Source organism: Berghia stephanieae, chromosome 3 (assembly GCF_034508935.2).
Source record: "Berghia stephanieae isolate SIO BIC M18660-M18661 chromosome 3, UCSD_Bste_1.3, whole genome shotgun sequence".
NCBI classification, from domain to species: Eukaryota; Metazoa; Mollusca; class Gastropoda; order Nudibranchia; family Aeolidiidae; genus Berghia; species Berghia stephanieae.
Genome location: NC_088362.1, coordinates 53,188,895 through 53,210,138, shown reverse-complemented (window position 1 = coordinate 53,210,138; position 21,244 = coordinate 53,188,895). Strand labels below are relative to the sequence as shown.

Genomic DNA, 21,244 nt, shown 5'->3' with positions numbered 1-21,244 from the left:
CAATGTGTAACCTTAAACGTTGATAGTCTGGTTAATACCGTTTAGTGAGAATTACTCATAAACGCGGATGGCAAAAATCAATAACAAAAACCCGAGTGACATCAACTTCAACTTCATTCTATCTATTAATGTTACATATTGTATGAGCGTTATATCTAATGGCAGTATCCACAATACGAAATAAAACGAAAACAAAAACCCCACAAACAAACAGACAAACAACACTGTACTACTCGTATAAGGTCCGTTTTAGATACCAATATAATACAGAAAAAAAAATTACTCTTGCGCTTAGTATAGGAGAAAAATTGATTATAGTTGTAGCAATGCTCTCTTCACATGCTGTCCATCTCGAATAGCAGTTATTTGTACCACAACAAAACATGCATTGTCTCGTCTTTTGTTGAGTCTTGGTCGTCACCAGTGAAAGAATGGGGTCAAGTAAAGAAATACGGGTATTTACTTACAACCGACGTGTATTTACAAATACCTGCATGGAGAGAGCTTACTGCCAACGTGGACTTATATGCAGGTCTGATAACCCACATTATTATGGGCTCAATGTTGTAATGGAAACACGTTCAAAACAACACAAAATGCTGTCCATTACAACAATTGAGCCCATAATTGCGTTAGGTTATCAGAGCTGCTAATATGTGCACATTGCTTACTACCTATCGTTGACGCATAAGATGTTTTGTTTTATACTCTTCGCTCCTTTTGTTGGTTCAGAAACCTCTTATATAAGATAAATCGAGATTGTTACAGAGCAAAAGGGAACAAAATCATAGGTTGAACTATCTACATACGTCCAACTATTTTCCGGCATGTCCTTTTTTAGTGTTCGTTTATTTTGTATTGTTTCCATTCATTTTGTCTTTTTATACAGAACTAAACTATTATTATGCCATTGTCAAATGAAATCGCGTTGTATAAATTCTTCCGCAAAAATCAGGTTTCTACACCTCGATTTAAATAATTAGTTAAATTGTGTCGATATTTTCTTTCTGCAAAATGAAACAGTGCCAGACAAAGCAGAAAGAAAATTACATGAAGAAAAAAAAAATAAAAAAAACCCCACAAAAAACAACCCAGCCTGCCTTGACTGGGACTCAAACCCCAGACCTCCTGATTACCAGTCAGAGGCGTTACCATAACACCACAGTTCGGGAAGAGGTACCTACTTGTGTAAGATAAAACTTTGAAACTTGTATGTGATTAATATAAGTTGGCATATGGTAGCACATTGTACCGATAATCAGGATATCTAAGGTTCGTCCCCCCCCCCCCCCCCCCCCCCCCCCCCCCCCCTCCTCACTCACACCTTTTCAGATTTTTATCGTACACCATTGCCTGCTCCCAAATATTATGTCGCTTTGATAGCCTATTTCCATTCATAAGCTTCGCGCCATTGTCGGTTTCAGCTCTCTCATTGAGAAAAACCCCGGAAGTGATAGGCGTTTGCAATTATTACCTAGAGGGGTCTACAAATTGACATCCACACCCTAGTGTCAGCCATTTTCATAGTGCACCGGTCGGTGTCCAAGGTGGGAGTTGGCCGTACTGTGAACTTTCGCTAAAGTAAGGAGTCATGTTTCGAATATGGACTTATTTTTATTGTGACCCAAGTTCACCTTTCTTCCCCATGTTGTGAATTGCCATTCTTATCTAAAGGATAATTTAGTTTTCCGGGTTATTGTTTGGAATAAATTTCTCACTCGTGATTTTATCGCACTGAACTTGAACGTGATCGTGATCGTCGATTTCTTCACCCCTCCCTCTTTCAACCATTTCATGTGTAAAGTGTAAAAATGAATTTACAGTCGAATTTTCATACTAATTTATCGTCTTTCTATAATTTAATTGTTGGGATCAATGTATTGGTAAATTGGTTTTCGAGGTAACTGACAGGTTTGTCGACCGGGCATAGTCTTGAGACTGGGATAGGATTGGGCGTGTTTGTTTTTCCGACTCAACAATGACTCAATACTCGATGCAATGGATTAAATAAGAATGAAATTACCAATGAGTGGCATTATATCATAAGCGATGTTCTCAAAAATCAATAATCTCATCATGATTATTAAAAAAATCTGACGAAAAGGTGTCAATGATCTTTTTGGACATGATTCAAATTCAACAGTCGAAGTGAAGTGGGCGTAGTCTGAGTCTAAGTCTACGACTAAGCTTAGTTCGGTTTAAATAATCTCCACCAGTATGTCAATTCGTTTTTCCTCCAATTAAACACAGAACATGCGTCAGCTAAAAGTAATAAAAGCATTGGCTGGCCAGCCTCTTAGTTTTTAGTAGGTAGGAGTGTTGGGGGGAATTTGCTTCTCATTATTCTCATTTCTTGTCACAAGTTCGACAAGTAACAGTAAAGCAAAGTGTAGGGTGCTACCCCACAATCTCGATTTTTTGGCAATCTCTACGGCATAGCAATGTTTGAACTGTTACCCAGTTGTTAATTAGTCAATCAAAATGTGATGATTGTTGACTATAGAATAGAGTATAATATCTACTAATAATAGAGAAATTCAGGAAGTCAAAAATTAGAACATTAAATTCTTCAGTGTCAATCAAATCAAAGATAGGAGGAAATGGGAAAATGTCCAAAAGGATTAAATGAACTGCTCTGTGTAATTATTGATCTTGATTGAGAGAATTTTCATCTTTGATATGATTGTATTAATTATTAATACATTCATTCATATCCGATTGATTGTTCAATTCACGTCTACTCGGAAAGAAAACATTTTATTATATAAATCATAAGGAATCCATTCAGAATTAAATCAAAAGTTACTTTTATCTTGAATGGTTTTGTAAGAATATTCTTCATTTCAACCTACTCTATCAGATTGAGTTAAAGTATAAGCTGTATAATATAAAACTGCTGTTGACGAGCAGATAAAAAAACATTTTATATTAGTTTAGTTAAGTTAATGAAGAATCCTGTTCGCACTTTGATTCACAAGTGCCACTTTGAGAGGAAATGATTAATGTTAATTCTACACAGGGTCAGTTTAGCATTTGTAAAAAGCACTCCGAATTCCACTTAAAAAATACATAAGTGAAAGTGACTCAGAATCCGCCTAAACCTTTCTGATTACAATTGATAAGCTAAGGAATTTTTCGTCTTTCTCATTTAATTACAAGGAATCAAATTTTATTCCATTTTTGTCACAAGGTTATTGATTTATTTCCTCTCATTCATTAATGATTTATGATATTATTTAGGTCAGGAATGGAAATGGGAGTTGTGAAATTTCTGAAAATTATTTACCCAAAGCAGGTTTAAAGTCCTAAAATACTCTGGTCAACCCAAGTTATTGAAACAGATGGCAATGACAAAGTATTATGTCGTCTTGAATAGATTTAACTAGTAGTTAGATGGAGCAAGAACGTGTCATTATGCTCACACTTTCCCCGCACCATCGATACAATTTGAGAACTGTTTGTATCTAATATAAATATATGCGTTTTCTTGTCTTCATAAAATTTGGACCTTGTTTCCTTGTGAATTGGATCTAGCCATATTGAGTTGGCTTCTCTGACTGGATTACTTTATGAATTTTCTATAATAAAAGTCAAGGTTTAGAACTACATTTTTCATTTCATGGATTTATATTACCTCAGAGGATTGGATAACTTCTCATTATGTTTTCACAAGGGAACTTCAGAAAGATCTTCTGAAGCATGTCAAATTAATTGACCTATTGAGGAATAATATTTGTCAGTTTATTAAGATGATAGTGCGATTATAAAGACTTATTTAAGAAATAGAAAATGACATTTGATATTTGTGGTGGGATTTTCTCTTAATGTTTATTATTTTATATTTTATTTCCAGGTAAATAAAGGTTGAGCTTCTTTTTAGATCGCAACTGGTCAGCAAGAAGCCAACATCATGCCGAAACCAGTAAGTGAAATAAAATTAGGTTATCAATCATATATTGCAGTTTAAGGTCTTACAAATATTTGTTTTAAATTTAAGCTCCTTATGGTTATCATTAATATTGAAAATTAATGGTACTGAGCTTTTGTTTGATTGTCTGTAAGAAATTCGAAAATGAGCAATAATTTATGGGATTTGGAATTAATTTAGGACGTTTATCTGCCTTTATGAATTATTGTACATAATTTAAAATCGAGATGATTTCTGCTCGATTACCAGGAAGGTTGAAATCATTGACTAAATAATTTGAAATTTAGAATTGAGAATCTGAAGGATTGTTTGTTTGTTTTTTTTGTTTTTTTAATCCATGCTTTACCTGAATTTTTATAAAGATATTTGTACTTTCATCCTCATAAATTTCAGAGTTGAACTGTCATTTGTCTCAGAATATTAAGAAAAGAGAAATAACACATGTCTCCAATGTTCACTTTGTCTTCTTTTTTTATTAAAATTTTTCTTTTTTATTGATAAATGTGAAACCTTACCCTGACGCAGTTACACCTCGTCACCCGGGGTTCATGGCTTAAATTTTATCTCATAGTATGCATTAGTTTATGTTTGTGGAAAAATAGCATTCAGCAGTCATGCTCATGCTTCACACAGGAGTGCATTTTTACCCCCCTTTTAAATAATTTTTTTCTTTTAAATAATTTTTTTCTTTTAAATTTTTTTCCCCCCCCCCCCCCCCCTCTGTCAGTTACTGTGAGACTAGCTTTTGTTACCATAGATTAGCGGGGATGATGATATCAAATTACTGATTTGCCCCCTTCTTTGTTTTTAGCATATCAACGTCCGTGTGACGACCATGGACGCAGAGCTGGAGTTTGCCATCCAGCAGAGCACCACAGGCAAACAGCTCTTTGACCAGGTTTGTTTATTGAATTTTTCTGATCACTTTCTTACCATTTACTGGTAATCAAATAGTAAGATTGATATTTAAGTATATTACATCATTATGAAAAGAAAAATTATGTACTTTTTTGTCACTGATGTGGCATTCATATCTAGAGTAAGTTGTCAAGACTGATCAGGAACATAATAAAATGTCATCTCAATCTTTTGTAACATTTTAACCAAACCAATTACATAACAAATCATACAGGTATCATACTTTATTAACTTAATCTAAATTACATGGCAATAAGAAAACAAAATCAATAAAAATTCACTTACGAGGGTTCTTTCAGAAATAACCGAAAAATGCCCATTGCTCAGCAACCAGTGGAGATTTTTTAATTCTGTAAACGACATGATATTCCTTATTTCCTTACGGATATTCCCAGAAATTATGAAGTGCATCATTTTGCACAATGAATTTCTAGACGATTTTAAAGATGGCGGCCCACCTTGAAACTTGGTCAAAGGAGGAAATCAGAGCTGTCATACGTTTTTTGAACGCCAAAAGTCTGAATCCTACCGAAATTCATAAAGAACTTCAGAGTGTATATGGTGAGCATGTTATAAGCCGTACACAAGTCTATCACTGGTGTAATTTGTTTGAAGCCGGCCATTCCGACTTGACAGACAGGGAAGGGAGAGGGCGTTCGATAACTGCAATGTCAGAAGACAATGTGAAGCGAGTTGATGAGCTTATTCGTGAAGACAGGATGTTGAAACTTCATGAAATCGCAAGCAGTCTTGAAATTTCGGAAACTTCTGCCCATAGAATTGTATTTGATGAACTTGGCTACAGAAAAGTCAGCGCAAGATGGGTTCCTTAGCAATTGACAGACAATCATAAAGAACAAAGATTGGACATCTGCAGGAACTTTTGAGAAGAAGCAAGAGCTCACGCAGGGTTCACGGGCATACTGCCAACGCCGGCGGAGACTTTCTAGGGTACGATGTGACTTTTCTTGACAGCATAGTCACCGGTGATGAGACTTGGTTGCACCATTGCACTCCAGAAACAAAGCAAGATTCGATGACATGGAAACATCCATCCTCACCTGTCGCGAAGAAATTCAAAGTCATGCGGTCAGCAAAGAAAATAATGGGAACTGTTTTCTGGGACAGTCGTGGTGTTATTCTGTTCGAAACCTTACAAATTGGAGAAACAATCAATGCTGCAAGGCACTGCCAAACTCTTGACAAGCTTAGGGAGGCCATTCGCAGAAAGCGCCCAGGGCAGTTGACCAACGGGTCATTTTGCAACACGACAACGCTACACCCCACACAGCACGAGTGACGCAAGGTTGGCTAGAGAAATATGGATGGGAGATTTTGCCACACCCACCATTCAGTCCAGACCTCGCACCATCTGATTATCACCTCTTTGGGCCACTGAAACGTGAGCTGGCAGGAAAGCGCTTTGATGTCGATGAAGAGCTTGTTGACCATGTGCGGAAATGGCTACAAAACCTTGACGGAAATTTCTTCCGAGAGGGTATCTATTCCATGGTGCGGCGTTGGCAGAAGTGTGTCGACAGACTTGGCTGTCACGTAGAGAAATGAAGGACGAGTCAAGGTATGAACATGTGCAAGAATTTTGTTGATAGCATAAAAAACGCGGATTTTACAGGCATTTTTCGGTTAGTTATGAAAGAGCCCTCGTACTTTAATGTCTGCTCCACATTCATTGTATTTTTGGAGATGAAAACAGTAGGATAGCTCCGTTTTTTTGTTTTTTTTTAGAAAATTAAAAAATCAACTATCCTGGATGGTAAAAAGTACAAGTAAGATCACCAGTTAACAGATTTATTTTTTGACCTTAATGATGGTTTTTTATGGACTTACCCCAGTATGATTTAGCCAAAGACGGAGTCATTGTCGTGTCAATCAGTCTTAGGAATCATTGCCTCCTATCTTACCACTCACTGATCACATACAACGTTGTTGAAAACCTAGACTTATTTCCTTTTCCACTCTGCCATCAATACCATGCAAATTGCATGATTTGAATTGTTGGAAATTGTTAAATTTTTAGCATTTAAAAACTACTCCGTTATTCAACCTACCACATATATTGATGAATCGAGCAGGATGATATTGTCGAATTTCAGCTATATTTTCCTTCAAAATCTAGATTATTACTCCATTCCCCCCCCCCCTTCACCACAACAGATTAGTGTCCAAATTGAATAGTTACATATTATCTTTTGTTAAGTTTCTAAAGTTCAATCTAATTTCCGAAGGGTTGAATCCTTTGTTTTAGATTTTTACAGTTATTTAAAAAAAATATCTTTAAATGAAATTACATAGTTTTTTTGTGTGCTTCAATATAGGTGAAATAAGTTGCATGCATTTCATCTATCATTATTGGTTCTCAATTATGCATATTTTACCTTTTTGAATGCTCCTTAGGTCGTCAAAACAATTGGTCTGAGGGAAATATGGTTCTTTGGACTCCAGTATATCGATAGCAAAAAATATGCCACCTGGTTGAAACTGAACAAAAAAGTAATGAGCCAAGATGTGAAAAAAGAGGTCCCTCTGCAGTTCAAATTCAGGGCAAAGTTTTACCCAGAAGATGTATCAGAAGAACTTATTCAAGACATCACACAGAGGATGTTCTTCCTCCAAGTGAAAGAATCAATCTTGAATGATGAAGTGTATTGCCCCCCAGAAACAGCTGTCCTTCTTGCCTCCTATGCTTGTCAAGCCAAATATGGAGATTCAACAAGTGAGAGTGCAAAGAATGCAAACTTAGAAAACGACAAATTGTTACCCGAAAGGTATGTATAAAATGTAAATATGGTATTGATTTCCTCATTGATACTGAATTTAAGAAGTGAATCTTACTTGCAAAGGGCTAATTCTTCAATTTTTGCCTAACTTCTGTCATTACTTGACTCTGAGAATGCAAACTGAGAAAACAATAGATTTTATGTTTACAATGAATTTATGATATCAATATCCTCATGAAACTGAATTTAAGTAGTTCAGTTGTGAATTTCACTTGTAAATTCCTAAATCCTCAATTTTTGTCTTTATTTGGGGATTTCTTATTCCCATTTTCTTCTGGCTTTTTCCACTTTTTTTTTTTTGTATTGTGAGGTGAGAGCTAAGAGAAATGTTTTGTTTGTTCATTTCAACCTTTACAAGGTTTGTTTTAGGTGAGATACAACGTTCCTTTCATTTTCGGGTATTTTTTCCAAAAGTTATTTGGCATCTCTGATGACTGTTTGCTTATGAATAATATGATGAAACTATTATCAGAAAATAGAAAGATGTTTATATAATTCATTTTAATACAATCAGACCTGCTTATTTGGAGCAGTAACATTTCACAGAAATTGTACAGTTATGTAGCATTGCATTTAACCATTGAATAAAGTTGGTCTTGCCAATTGAAACGATATCACATATGTGCTTACCTGTTGTGATGTCTCGATGATAATGTTAATAGTGATTATTATCCTTTTGTTGTGATAGTAATGCTTTGTTTCCCCCCCCCCCCCCCCCCCCCCCCAAAAAAAAAAGAAAATTTAGATCCCTAGGCATGTGTATTGGAATATAACTAAGGTAACCTGAATCACATGTGTGAAAGAAATCAAATAGTATGCAAAAGGTGATGTAAAATGATAGTATTACACTGCTTCACATAAATCTAATCGAGTTTGCACGAGGTCTGTTCTGTATAAACATTTTTTCTATCATTGAACCAATGATCTTCTATTCTCTAAGCATTTTCGTTATGTCTCTTACAGAGTGTATGATCAACATCAACTCAAGAAAGAACAGTGGTTGGAGAGAATTACTGGATGGTTTGCAGAACACAAAGGAATGTTACGGTGAGCTTTGCCAAGAATGTTTAGGAAATTATTTCCAGCATCCATATCTCACAATTGTATTATCATTAAAACCATAAACATGCAATTAATAGTTACACATTATTTTAATTTTCATTATTTACCCCGGCAAATAATGAGATAATAAATATTGAGATGTATATATGAATCAAGTTTTGAAACGAGAAATTCAACTACAATTATAATATTTTACCAATGTCCCCTGCATGGCTTTAAAAAAAAAATTAGGGGAAAGATAGCTATTTTGAGATAACTTTATCAAGCCGACATAATTCATTACTAATATTTTGTTTTCTTTGATGACATTCCAGAGAGGATGCTATGATAGAGTATCTGAAGATTGCACAGGATCTTGAGATGTATGGTGTGAATTATTTTGAAATCAAGAACAAAAAGGGAACAGAACTTTTATTAGGGGTTGACGCCTTAGGCCTCAACGTCTATGAAAAAGATGACAGGTAAGTTCTAATTCTTTAAACAATCTACTGTATTGATTTTTAAAGGTTAAAGACATTTCAGTAGAAATTATGAAATACCATGTCTAATGAAGCAAGTATGTAGGCGACTCTCTCTCTCTCTCTCTCTCTCCCTCTCTCTCTCTCTCTCTCTCTCTCTCTCTCTCTCTCTCTCTCTCTCTCCCTCTCTCTCTCTCTCTCTCACTCTCTCTCTCACACACACACACACACAATCGCACGGACAAACAAGAATTAAATGAAAGAAGTTTCCACTTGAATTTTATGTGATTTATATTTTAACCTATCTTCCTTAACTTTTATTGACAGGTTGACACCGAGGATAGGATTTCCATGGAGTGAGATTAGGAATATCTCTTTTAACGATAAAAAGTTTGTCATCAAACCTATAGATAAAAAAGCTCCCGTGAGTAAATAAGTTAATTCCTTGGATTTGATTTGACCTTTTATACTTTTGTTTTGTTAGGCGGCCATCTGTTCCTATTAATTAAAATTATATTGTTGTTATTATTATTATTGGTTATGGGATGTCGTGGTTCTTTGCAAATCTTACAAGGTGATCAATGGTTTACATAATCCTTTCAATGATTTGGGGTCTCTGTTCACGATTTGTGCTTTTTCAGATAGTTACAGTCTTGTGTTAGATCTTATTTAATGAATACCTCTCCCTCAATTGATTGCAATTTTTTCCACTTGAAATTCCTTACTCTTTGGGGAAGAAAAGACAGAACGATATTGTGCATTTAATGTCTATTAGGAACATTCGTAAACTGCCATTTGCCCATAGCGGGCAGGGAGGTACATACTGTGTCTTTTATGCCCGTATATCTGTTTTCCAACATGCTTTCTGCCTTTGTCTTGGAATGAGATTACTTGGGTTTTTTCCTGGCCTGGGAGGGAAACAGTCAAATGCATAGTTATTGTTTTGGGAGATATTTTTTTCCTTGTAAATCATCTCTCTGTTATGTATTATTATTTTTATTTTTAATGTATAATGTAAGCATTTGAGTGTGTTCCTCTTTGTTGGATTTTGTGCTTGTGTCTGGATGAGACTTGTAGGTGATTTCAAACTAAGTACATTGATGGTATGCTCTTGGAATCTACATCTGATCCCCATTTGTTCTCAGTTCCCCTTTGTCTTACTTTTTGTTTGGTGCTTTAATTGTCATTCTAGAACTTTTACTATCCCATTTTCTTCCTTTTTACTGGCGCTGATATAACCTAAATGTGTTGCAAGCGCCGTAAAACCCTTAAAAACAAACAAAAACAGACTGCCATTTGCAAAGTTTTTTTTGCTACTGTATTAGTGCCATGTGGTGGGATCATATTTTTGTCTGAGATCTAATCACTGTGGGGGCAACAATGGCTGTTTTGGACTCGTATGTGTTTCATTGGTCATAACCTTACTCTCTTTTCTATCAAACAGTATTATTTGTCCTTATCCATGGCTTTGTTTTTTGGTTCTAAAATGATACCCCCCGCAATGACCCCACCTATATTGTTTGTCAAAATGTATTCTTGTACAATTTGACATTAAGAATTATCATTGTAATTTGGATATCATTACGCGTCAAAATCTTTTTCGTAAAACCAGAAATCTGAGAGGGGAAAATTATTGGACTGCTACATTATTTTTTTGCAAAGGATAATAGAGAAGCCGTGTTATGTTTTTGCTATTACACCATAATAAAATTAGATTTTCCCTAAAACTACAGAGGTTAAACAAATATGTTCTAGCAGTCGTCACTATATAGTATGTTTATTTACTGACGTGCATTTGATTATGCACCTCTTGGTAGGGTCCTGTGCTATTGCCTGGGTGACTTACAGGTGGTTTCAGAATGGATAGAAGATGGGTTTGGTCTTATGTTTTCTGTCTCAACTGGGTGCTTAGGGTGCTTATAAGTTCAGATCTTTCAGTCTTTTCAACTTTTTCTTCATTTGCCTAAAAGTGATGCACATGTTTTGGTCTTCAAAGCACAAAAACAATGAATGTGATCTAATTTGATCAAGTTCAGAGGTGAAAATTGTTTCTGGTGGTGACAATTTGTTTCTGACAACTTTACCTTGAACATCACATTTAATCTATTGACATATTTTAAAATAGTTAATTACTTTTTCATTTTTCTTTATTGTAGGACTTCGTCTTTTATGCTCCTCGATTGCGAATCAACAAGCGAATTTTGGCATTATGTATGGGTAACCATGAATTATATATGCGAAGAAGAAAGCCAGATACCATTGAAGTGCAACAGATGAAGGCACAGGCTAGAGAGGACAAACTGGCTCGTCAACAAGAGAGGTAAATTATTATCCCCTTATTAGGTTACGATGACTAATAGTAAGTTGATATTATTGCCTGGATCAGTCTGGTGGTTAAAATAAATCAGTTACAGTTTGAACTGAACTGCTTTCATTAGACAGAAGTTGTTTATTTATGAAAGGATTTTTTGACATTTGAACCTATTTCAATATGTGACTGTAAATGTTACAAAAGAACGTTTTTATGAATATGAAAATTAGAAATGGAAGTAAAGTTTTAACAGGCTACATACTTTAAGCGGTATTTTAATTTTTGTTTTGGTTGGCTGATTGTAAAGACCTCTTAGTAGAGAGTGTTGTCGGTTTGTTTTTTTGTTTTTTTTGCTAAGTCCTAGATAGGAATTTATGCTCACTAGAGTCAAAAGTACATTTTCTTAAATGTTAACCTATGGTGTAAAGATGTTTTCTTGACATGTTATGTCTTTACAGTATTTCTCTTCTCTCAAATATTAAAAACAAGTCCATAAAAATGTGTTGACTATTATTATTTTATGTGCATAAGCCAAGGAGGCAAAAGTGTTTTTGTTATAAGTTTAAATGATAATCTTTTGATACCCTTTTCAGGGCTCAGTTAGCTCGTCTCAAGTTGGAACAGGAAGAGTCAGAGAAGAACCGCAAGGATTTGGAAGAGAGGTTGAGAATAGCAGAAGAAGAGGGTCAAGCCAGGATGAAAGGTATTTTGATTGCACACTATTCAGCATTTTACATCATAAGAATTTTATATCGTCAATATTTACCCTTTTATATTTGTAAATATTTTCTAATTTTTGATCAGATTCAAATGATGGCTTTCAAGAGCCCTGTTGTGTTTATTGTCTTTTGTGAAATACTTTCACTATTTTCATGGATTTGGATATTGCTTGCAGCTCATTTCTTCTGATCTTACTAGCTGAAAATGATTATATTATTTCCCAGTTTGATGCTGCGCATTCATAGACTTACCTTAATGCACAACTATGCATGACATTATTCAAATTGTCTATAAAAGCACTTTGTTGGTGACTGATAGACATTTGAAAATGAGTATTTAGACCAGAAAAAAAAAAGTGATTGAGTGATCTAGTAACTTGCTTATCGATTTTCCAGAGCTACTAGATATGCAGGGCAAGATTAAAGAAAGGGAATCCAAACTTGATGAACTCAGCCAGTTAAGGGCTTTATTGGACGAGGAGAAAGAGAAGGCCCAAGCTCTCCAAGCCGAGTATGCAAAGTCTCAGGAGATGGAGCATGAAGAGAGAGAGAAGCTGGTAAGAAATTGGTTGATTACGTTCTTTCTTGTTTTCTGTTGTTATAAATACTGTTGACATGTATGTCTTTTCTCTCACAATGGTATGCTATGGCTTGGTTCAAGTTCCGACATACAAGTGGCTGGATTTTAACATTTTTTATTCTCTGTATACAGATATTTTTTTTTTTAATTTGGAAGGTTTAGTCCTTGATATTTTGGGCTTTTTTACCAATTTTTAGGAAGAGTAATATATTGATATTATATCAGTAATTTCATTTGAAAATGGATATGTCAGCAATGTTGGCTACGTTGCATTAGTTCTGTAGAATTATGAAGTTACATTATTACCGAGTATATAATTCTGAAGGTGAGTTAATTGTTATGTCATTAATTCAAGGCAAGCATGTCGTTTAATATGAAATTGATTTGTCATATTGATTATTAACCTTTTATTTTATCTAAAACAGATGAGACAATTGGAAGAAACCCAAGCTAATCTAGAAAGCCGTATCACAGACATTGAGGAGAAGGAAACTGTTGTTAACAAGCTTCATACTGATCTTGAGGAGGCCAGACAGACAGCTGAAGAAAAGGAGCTGCAGCTGAGATCAGTCATGATTGAGAATGAACAAAGATTGGAAGAACAGCAGAAATTGATGGTGCAGTCAGAATTTAAGTCCAACCACGACGAAAGTGAGGAACATGGTGGAGAAGTTACTGAATATAGTGAGTTCTTTTCTATTTCTGTTGCTCTCACAATCTTTCTTCTCTTTAATCATTAGTATAACCACTTGAGTGCTGAGTTAAATTTGAATTGCATCAGGATGGAGACTACAATGGTGCAAAGCCTGGATAAACTTTTTTTTTTTTTTTGCTACATCTCCGAAATTAACAATCAGAATGCCTTAAACCTGTACATATTTAGAAAGAGGAAAAGATAGATTTCAAGAAATTTTTAATGGAATGTGCGAATCATGAAACGATGGGATGCTATGTGCCTATGAAGTGTTGGCAAGCCATAAAACTCACTTCATTTTCATGATTAAAAAAATAATTAATTTGACTTAAAAGAGTCACACCTCATCTTAATTGTTAGTGAGAAAACTGCCACGTTGAAAATAACAAGATATGAAGTGAATAGAAAAGTGCCAGAAGACAATAGAGAATGAAAATTTTTCGCGGCGGTGGTGGGGTTTGAACCTGCGACCTTATTGGTACGACAACTCCGCCTGGCAGGTGAGAGCGTGGCTCTACCGTGTGAGCTATCAACGAACACAAAAATATTCGTTTCAAACTCAAAGTCATTACTAGATCCCTCTCTCACCCACTTCTTGAGACCGCCGATTCGTTCGTACACCACCATCGCGAATAATTTTGACCAGCAGTTAAGCTTAATAGCCAATATTCTCAACACAAACATATAACATAGAAACGATTGAGACATTGAGTATGCTCCGGTGTATGGGTGAATTTTTAATTCAGAAAAGTGAGTGGAGCAGGCACTTTTGTTGGTAACAACAAGATATGAAGTGAATAGAAAAGTGCCAGAAGACAATAGAGAATGAAAATTTTTCGCGGCGGTGGTGGGGTTTGAACCTGCGACCTTATTGGTACGACAACTCCGCCTGGCAGGTGAGAGCGTGGCTCTACCGTGTGAGCTATCAACGAACACAAAAATATTCGTTTCAAACTCAAAGTCATTACTAGATCCCTCTCTCACCCACTTCTTGAGACCGCCGATTCGTTCGTACACCACCATCGCGAATAATTTTGACCAGCAGTTAAGCTTAATAGCCAATATTCTCAACACAAACATATAACATAGAAACGATTGAGACATTGAGTATGCTCCGGTGTATGGGGTGAATTTTTAATTCAGAAAAGTGAGTGGAGCAGGCACTTTTGTTGGTAACAACAAGATATGAAGTGAATAGAAAAGTGCCAGAAGACAATAGAGAATGAAAATTTTTCGCGGCGGTGGTGGGGCTTGAACCTGCGACCTTATTGGTACGACAACTCCGCCTGGCAGGTGAGAGCGTGGCTCTACCGTGTGAGCTATCAACGAACACAAAAATATTCGTTTCAAACTCAAAGTCATTACTAGATCCCTCTCTCACCCACTTCTTGAGACCGCCGATTCGTTCGTACACCACCATCGCGAATAATTTTGACCAGCAGTTAAGCTTAATAGCCAATATTCTCAACACAAACATATAACATAGAAACGATTGAGACATTGAGTATGCTCCGGTGTATGGGGTGAATTTTTAATTCAGAAAAGTGAGTGGAGCAGGCACTTTTGTTGGTAACAACAAGATATGAAGTGAATAGAAAAGTGCCAGAAGACAATAGAGAATGAAAATTTTTCGCGGCGGTGGTGGGGTTTGAACCTGGTAACAACAAAAGTGCCTGCTCCACTCACTTTTCTGAATTAAAAATTCACCCCATACACCGGAGCATACTCAATCGTTTCTATGTTATATGTTTGTGTTGAGAATATTGGCTATTAAGCTTAACTGCTGGTCAAAATTATTCGCGATGGTGGTGTACGAACGAATCGGCGGTCTCAAGAAGTGGGTGAGAGAGGGATCTAGTAATGACTTTGAGTTTGAAACGAATATTTTTGTGTTCGTTGATAGCTCACACGGTAGAGCCACGCTCTCACCTGCCAGGCGGAGTTGTCGTACCAATAAGGTCGCAGGTTCAAACCCCACCACCGCCGCGAAAAATTTTCATTCTCTATTGTCTTCTGGCACTTTTCTATTCACTTCATATCTTGTTGTTACCAACAAAAGTGCCTGCTCCACTCACTTTTCTGAATTAAAAATTCACCCCATACACCGGAGCATACTCAATGTCTCAATCGTTTCTATGTTATATGTTTGTGTTGAGAATATTGGCTATTAAGCTTAACTGCTGGTCAAAATTATTCGCGATGGTGGTGTACGAACGAATCGGCGGTCTCAAGAAGTGGGTGAGAGAGGGATCTAGTAATGACTTTGAGTTTGAAACGAATATTTTTGTGTTCATTGATAGCTCACACGGTAGAGCCACGCTCTCACCTGCCAGGCGGAGTTGTCGTACCAATAAGGTCGCAGGTTCAAACCCCACCACCGCCGCGAAAAATTTTCATTCTCTATTGTCTTCTGGCACTTTTCTATTCACTTCATATCTTGTTGTTACCAACAAAAGTGCCTGCTCCACTCACTTTTCTCACGTTGAAAATATAACTTGAAAGTAATTATTTATATTCTTTTATCTTGGAGAGGAAATTTACACATGACTTGTCATTTTACTGGCTTATTTCATCTTCAAAACCTCTCATTTTACTGTTAATTCGTTTCATACATCTGTTTGAATAGGCGAGGTTGCCATTTTGCAAATGAGAATTACCAATTGTTTTAAATTTGAACAACTGCAAAGAAAAATGACTCAAAACAGAGGACTTAATTCGTCTGCATTGCATTCAGCCAACTGCGGATATTTCATCCGCATCACATTTAAGTTGTTAAGAAATAAAATTATATGACAAGAATAGATTGGGGCTGACTTATATATTTTATTGAGTGAGGCATGTGATGTTACATTTGAATGTGATCCGCATGCAATCGCAATAACTGAAATTATTCACTTATTTTTTATATTTTTACCTATCTAACAGATGCAGACTTTGTTCATGATGAGTCTTGTGACTTAGCACGATCTGAAGAAGAGAGAGTTACAGAATGGGAGAAGAACCACGTGCTTCAAGGCAGACTTACTGTGAGTTTTCATTTTATGTCAGTTGTTTTGTTGGTCAGATAAACTTTTTTTTTTTGAAAATTTCTTCAAATCAGTTCTGAAAGTATCACATTCTCCTAAAGAGAGAAGAGAGGCTGGTTGATAATTAGGTTTGCAATTTTAGAAATTCTCACAGGAATAGATTCTTGTGCACTTTTATTTCAACAAAAGATCTTTTACATACCTGACATCAATCAAGTAGGTAGCTCTTGTAATCCGAATCCAATATATATTTAATAGGAAAGCTATCATTTCACAACATTTTTGTGGAATTATCTTTCTCTCTCCTCTTTACTTGTTCCAAAGAACGGGTATTTGTAATCACTTTCACTCATCTACAGCCATTTTAATTTTTTAATTTTAAAAAATTCCTTTTGTTCCATTGATGTTATTTTTGAAACCATAAGTTAAATTCTCATAATTATTCTATCTCAACAGGTTCTCAAAGGTGAATTACAAGATGTACAGACAGCGACCACCTCAAATGACTTAATCCATAATGAAAACGTTAAACAGGGTCGGGACAAATACAAGACTCTGAAACAGATCAGATCAGGCAACACCAAGCAGAGAGTGGATGAATTTGAATCCATGTAAATTAATGGACAATTTTGGACTAGATTAGCAGTCTTCTTTATCCAATTGAAAGTTTTCTTTGGTATGCATGACGTTTGGACATAAGCTGTAGGTTTTGAGAGGAAGAGCGTGTGCATGTGTGAGAGCGGGATGTTTGGAAAATAGAGAACATCTGTCGGGTATTAGGGAAATGAGAGGATCACAATGTGATAATGCTCTTTGATTACTAGCACATTGATGATAAAAGACTAAAAAGGCTGTTCTTTTGGGAACTTTTCATGTCTATGGTGATTGGCGACTCATCAGATCATATGTTGCATTGGTTATGAAGTTCAGATATTTCTTTACAAAACAACTCTCTTGGCATGATTGTATGGGATTGGATGTGGTCGGCTGGTTATTGAACTCTTTGTTTTTCTACTAAATTATGATGTGAATACTGATGTTACCATGTCTTGCATCTTGAAAAGAAAGACAGATTATATATTAAGGATCATGAATGCGAGCTCTGATGTACTAGATAGATAATTGCCTGCATGTTACATTTCATGATTGTTATAGTTGTCATTTGTGCAGAGGAAAAAAATTTGCACATACTTCTTCCAGTGTAACTGTCTTGTGTGATTTGAAGAATAATGGTAAATTCACGATGATATAATTGTATATCATCTTGTTTTGTTACTGAATGGCAATATTTTCATAATCGTTTGTTGGCATTTTTCACCCTTGTTGTTACAGGGTTTGCATGCAAAGTCTTGGAAGTTAAGAGATGTTTTGAAAATTTACGTCATATTGATTGTGGGATTTGTCATGGAGGTGGTCATAAGACATTTTGTCTTCTTTGCATGTCATGAAATAAATTCCAGGACTAATGTTAAGTCACCACGCATGGTCCACTGACTCGACAGAGCCATGACGGTGATTAGGTCTTGCTGAATGACAACCTTGTTCTTTTGTATGAATATCCTGGGTATCATTGTTATGCATCTGTTGCAGTTGTTGATTAAATATTTCATTCCTATGCTGATATGTATAGTGTGCTGTTGCTATATTATACGAATTTTGTATGTCTGTTAAGTATTCTTTTTATCAGTCTTTTCCTCTCACTTGCCACCATGCCTTCTTGTTACCATCCCTTTGGAGAGGAGAGCAAGGAGCAATGTGCGAATATTAAATCAAATAGACCAGCAAGATTGGTGGGAACATTCTTTATGAGTTTGTCTATCATTTTATTTATTTACCCACAAGGCCATTTATAATCTTTTCTTTTTGGGATGTTTATATATATCACCTTTAAAAATTGAAATATTTCCTTTTAATTTCCACTTGTCTTTAAAAAAAAAAAAATAGGTGCACAGTTTCTTTGTTATGTGTGCTGATTTTTCTTGCCATTGTCGTTATTTGAATCCATCTTTGGTGGTTAAATGCGACTCATTTCTTGTCAGCATTGTGGCGTCTCTATTGTGTTGTGGGTGGGACATGCATCATAGTATTGTTAACTGATGAGTTTTATTATTTTTACTTTTTGTTTTGTTTTTGTTAATGAAACAATCATCTGGTGCGCCTTAACTTGTACATATACCTGAATGGGGAACTTTATTTCACTACTGCATTGTTAATCAATCCACTCATCCACCTTATATATAATAATTACTATTTATATATTTTATTACTACTACCACTATACCGATGATGCAAGTTACCTTTAGGAAAACATTCTCACGTTATACACTATTCCAGAGCAGAGGAAGGAAGAGGTCAGGGGCCTTGTTTTGACTGTGAACGTGTCTATCATATTAATCATCATTATTATTATTTATACTACCTTGTCAAATATTTGTGCGAGCAAATGTGAGAACGTCAGTGCGAAAGTAGTTTTTGTCTTCCTGCCTTTTCTAAAGGACAAGCGTGTTCAATCAGTATATGGCTTGTTATGGGTTTAAACAATCATTGTTTGTATAGAGTTGTTTGTATATATGCATGACATTGACAAATTTTTCAGGCCTTGGGTTGATTGAGCATTGACAAGAGTTATTTTGTTGTCATTGAAAGTTTAGTGACACCAATTTTATAAATATTGGAATTAAGGCAATGATTTTCAAACTGCATTTTGTACTGATGTTCCAAAACTGCCAAAATCTTACTGTTTTTTTGTTTTTTTTAACCCCCATGGCAAAGCGAAGGCAGAAGATGTCCATGCATAACAGCATACTTAAAAAAATTGTTTTGATTCTCTTCTCCAACACCCTTTTTTTTTTTTTCAAAGAGGAACATGGTTATAAATTTGTAATAGGGTACCTCAGCTCTCCCTTGGTAATGACATACACAATTTTTGCAGTGTGCATGGGAGTGGTTTAGAATAGTTTTTCATTTTCAATTGATCATTTAAGTAATAAGTAATGTCACGACTACTCATCTTGCGTATCTATAATAAAAAAAATATATGTACTCGTCACATAGGTCTTATACAAAATTTTTTAGCATTTATGGATCTAGGGAATCAGTTTTGATCTGAAACTGACGATTTTACAATCATTCTTTTTCAGACATGATACCAGATGTTTTTAATAGGTAGTAAAATGCGTTTCGTGTTTCGTTATTTCTGATTGTGCGTTTATTGTTTTTGTTTTGTTTATTATTTTTTAAAGAATATAATGCTTTGGTCCGTTACTGAATAAAATGTATTGGAGAAATGTAATTTGCTCTTTTTAGTATTGTTAATGTCAGCATACTATTTTCATACAGAATACACATAGAAATGCAATTACTACCAAGAAAGAAAAATTTCACATATTTTCTACTTAAAATCAGGTCTTGAAATAAATCATTTATCTCCAAAAATGTTTCTTTTACCTTTATTCATTATTTATTTAGCACATCTGGTGGGCCTTGGTCACTTGCTGTGTCTTCTATCCTCATATATCTGTTTTCCGAATTGCTTTATCTAAGTACTTTGATAGTGTGCTCTTGGAATCTACATCTGTTTCCTATTTGAACCAATTCCCCTTTGTCTTCCCTTTTTCTTTGGGGCTTTACTTTCCCATTTTATTCCTTTTTACTGGAGCTGATATGACCTAAATGTGTTGCAAGCGCCGTAAAACGCTTAAAAACATAATCTCTGTTATGTATTATTTGTTGTTTTCTTTTTTTGTTGTTGACATATTCAAACATTTAATTTGAGTATATTCATCTGGGTGGGATCCTGTGCTGGTGTCTGGATGAGACTTTTCCTTTTAGGTGACCTCAAACTAAGTACACTAATAGTGTGCTCTTGGAATCTACATCTGTTCCCTATTTGAACCAGTCTCATTTTCTTGGGTACCTCAACTGTAATTTTAGAATTTTTTCACTATCCCATATTCTTCCTTTTTACTGACGCTGAAATGACCTAACTCTGTCGCAGTGGCCCTTGATTTCCTTATGGGCGCGGGGAGGGTTCAAGTCTTGTTAACGCTCAGGTGAGACGAATTCTCTGTATAATAGAGCGGTGTAACTTTGGCCTTCTGGGGCGGAGAGGGCGTTGGGGTTACTTCACGATCCTATGCCTATCTTTTGTGGCTTTGTATCATTAATCTGGAATGGGAGCATTCAGTTTTGCCCGGGCCGTGATATTCTGGCCAAACACAACCTCAAATGAGGACCTGAGAGCGAGAACTGAAGTGGAAAGTCTCAAATGAGATGGCACAATGGTTGGAGCATGTCTGTCGCAGATCTGATGAAACTGATAAGGAAGGCTCTGCGATGGACATGGACATCCAAAGGAATGAGGAAAAGAGGCCGTCCCAAGGAGACTCGGAGAGGGACCTAAAGCAGAGAGGTCTGTCCCTGGAGATGGCCCCAAGAAGAGCTGCTGACAGGACCAGGTGGAAATCCCTTGCATCGCCTCGAGTGCCAGCAGGTCCGGAGAGGATTGAGTTAGTGTCTGGAAGCTTTTGCGTAGAGAAAAACCAATGTGAGGGATATATTCTGAGTAGCCTACCTGTATCATTGTTTTGTACTTTAAAGGAACATTTAGTATGACACGGAAAATAGCAATCGCTTATCCTTTGGATAGGACGCTAGTCTCACAAACTACTTTCCACCAGAGCTACCAGACCCAGCTACCCAATCATTGATAGGTTCTTCTCTTAATCTGTAGTCCGGTTATCTGTGGATT

The 21,244-nt window shown here is 35.9% G+C and overlaps 1 protein-coding gene across 4 annotated transcripts in view; it reads left to right on the top strand.

Moving 5' to 3' along the window:
- The window catches only part of LOC144968000 (moesin-like), an 88,485-nt gene extending 68,556 nt beyond the window's left edge, over positions 1 to 19,929 (top strand). The window contains exons 1-13 of one of the 4 annotated variants that reach the window (XM_078905914.1): positions 1,451 to 1,581; positions 3,854 to 3,922; positions 4,740 to 4,826; positions 7,262 to 7,632; positions 8,608 to 8,691; positions 9,021 to 9,167; positions 9,492 to 9,588; positions 11,321 to 11,484; positions 12,069 to 12,178; positions 12,591 to 12,751; positions 13,200 to 13,458; positions 16,394 to 16,494; positions 16,951 to 19,929. In XM_078905914.1, the coding sequence (XP_078762040.1) occupies positions 3,911 to 3,922; positions 4,740 to 4,826; positions 7,262 to 7,632; positions 8,608 to 8,691; positions 9,021 to 9,167; positions 9,492 to 9,588; positions 11,321 to 11,484; positions 12,069 to 12,178; positions 12,591 to 12,751; positions 13,200 to 13,458; positions 16,394 to 16,494; positions 16,951 to 17,109 (1,752 nt within the window). In that variant the 5' untranslated portion in view covers positions 1,451 to 1,581; positions 3,854 to 3,910 and the 3' untranslated portion in view covers positions 17,110 to 19,929. Of the gene's footprint in view, positions 1 to 1,450; positions 1,806 to 3,853; positions 3,923 to 4,739; positions 4,827 to 7,261; positions 7,633 to 8,607; positions 8,692 to 9,020; positions 9,168 to 9,491; positions 9,589 to 11,320; positions 11,485 to 12,068; positions 12,179 to 12,590; positions 12,752 to 13,199; positions 13,459 to 16,393; positions 16,495 to 16,950 lie in introns of those variants that run through there. The other 3 variants (XM_078905916.1, XM_078905917.1, XM_078905915.1) reach the window with 3 other exon arrangements.
- Positions 19,930 to 21,244: the final 1,315 nt, after the last annotated feature.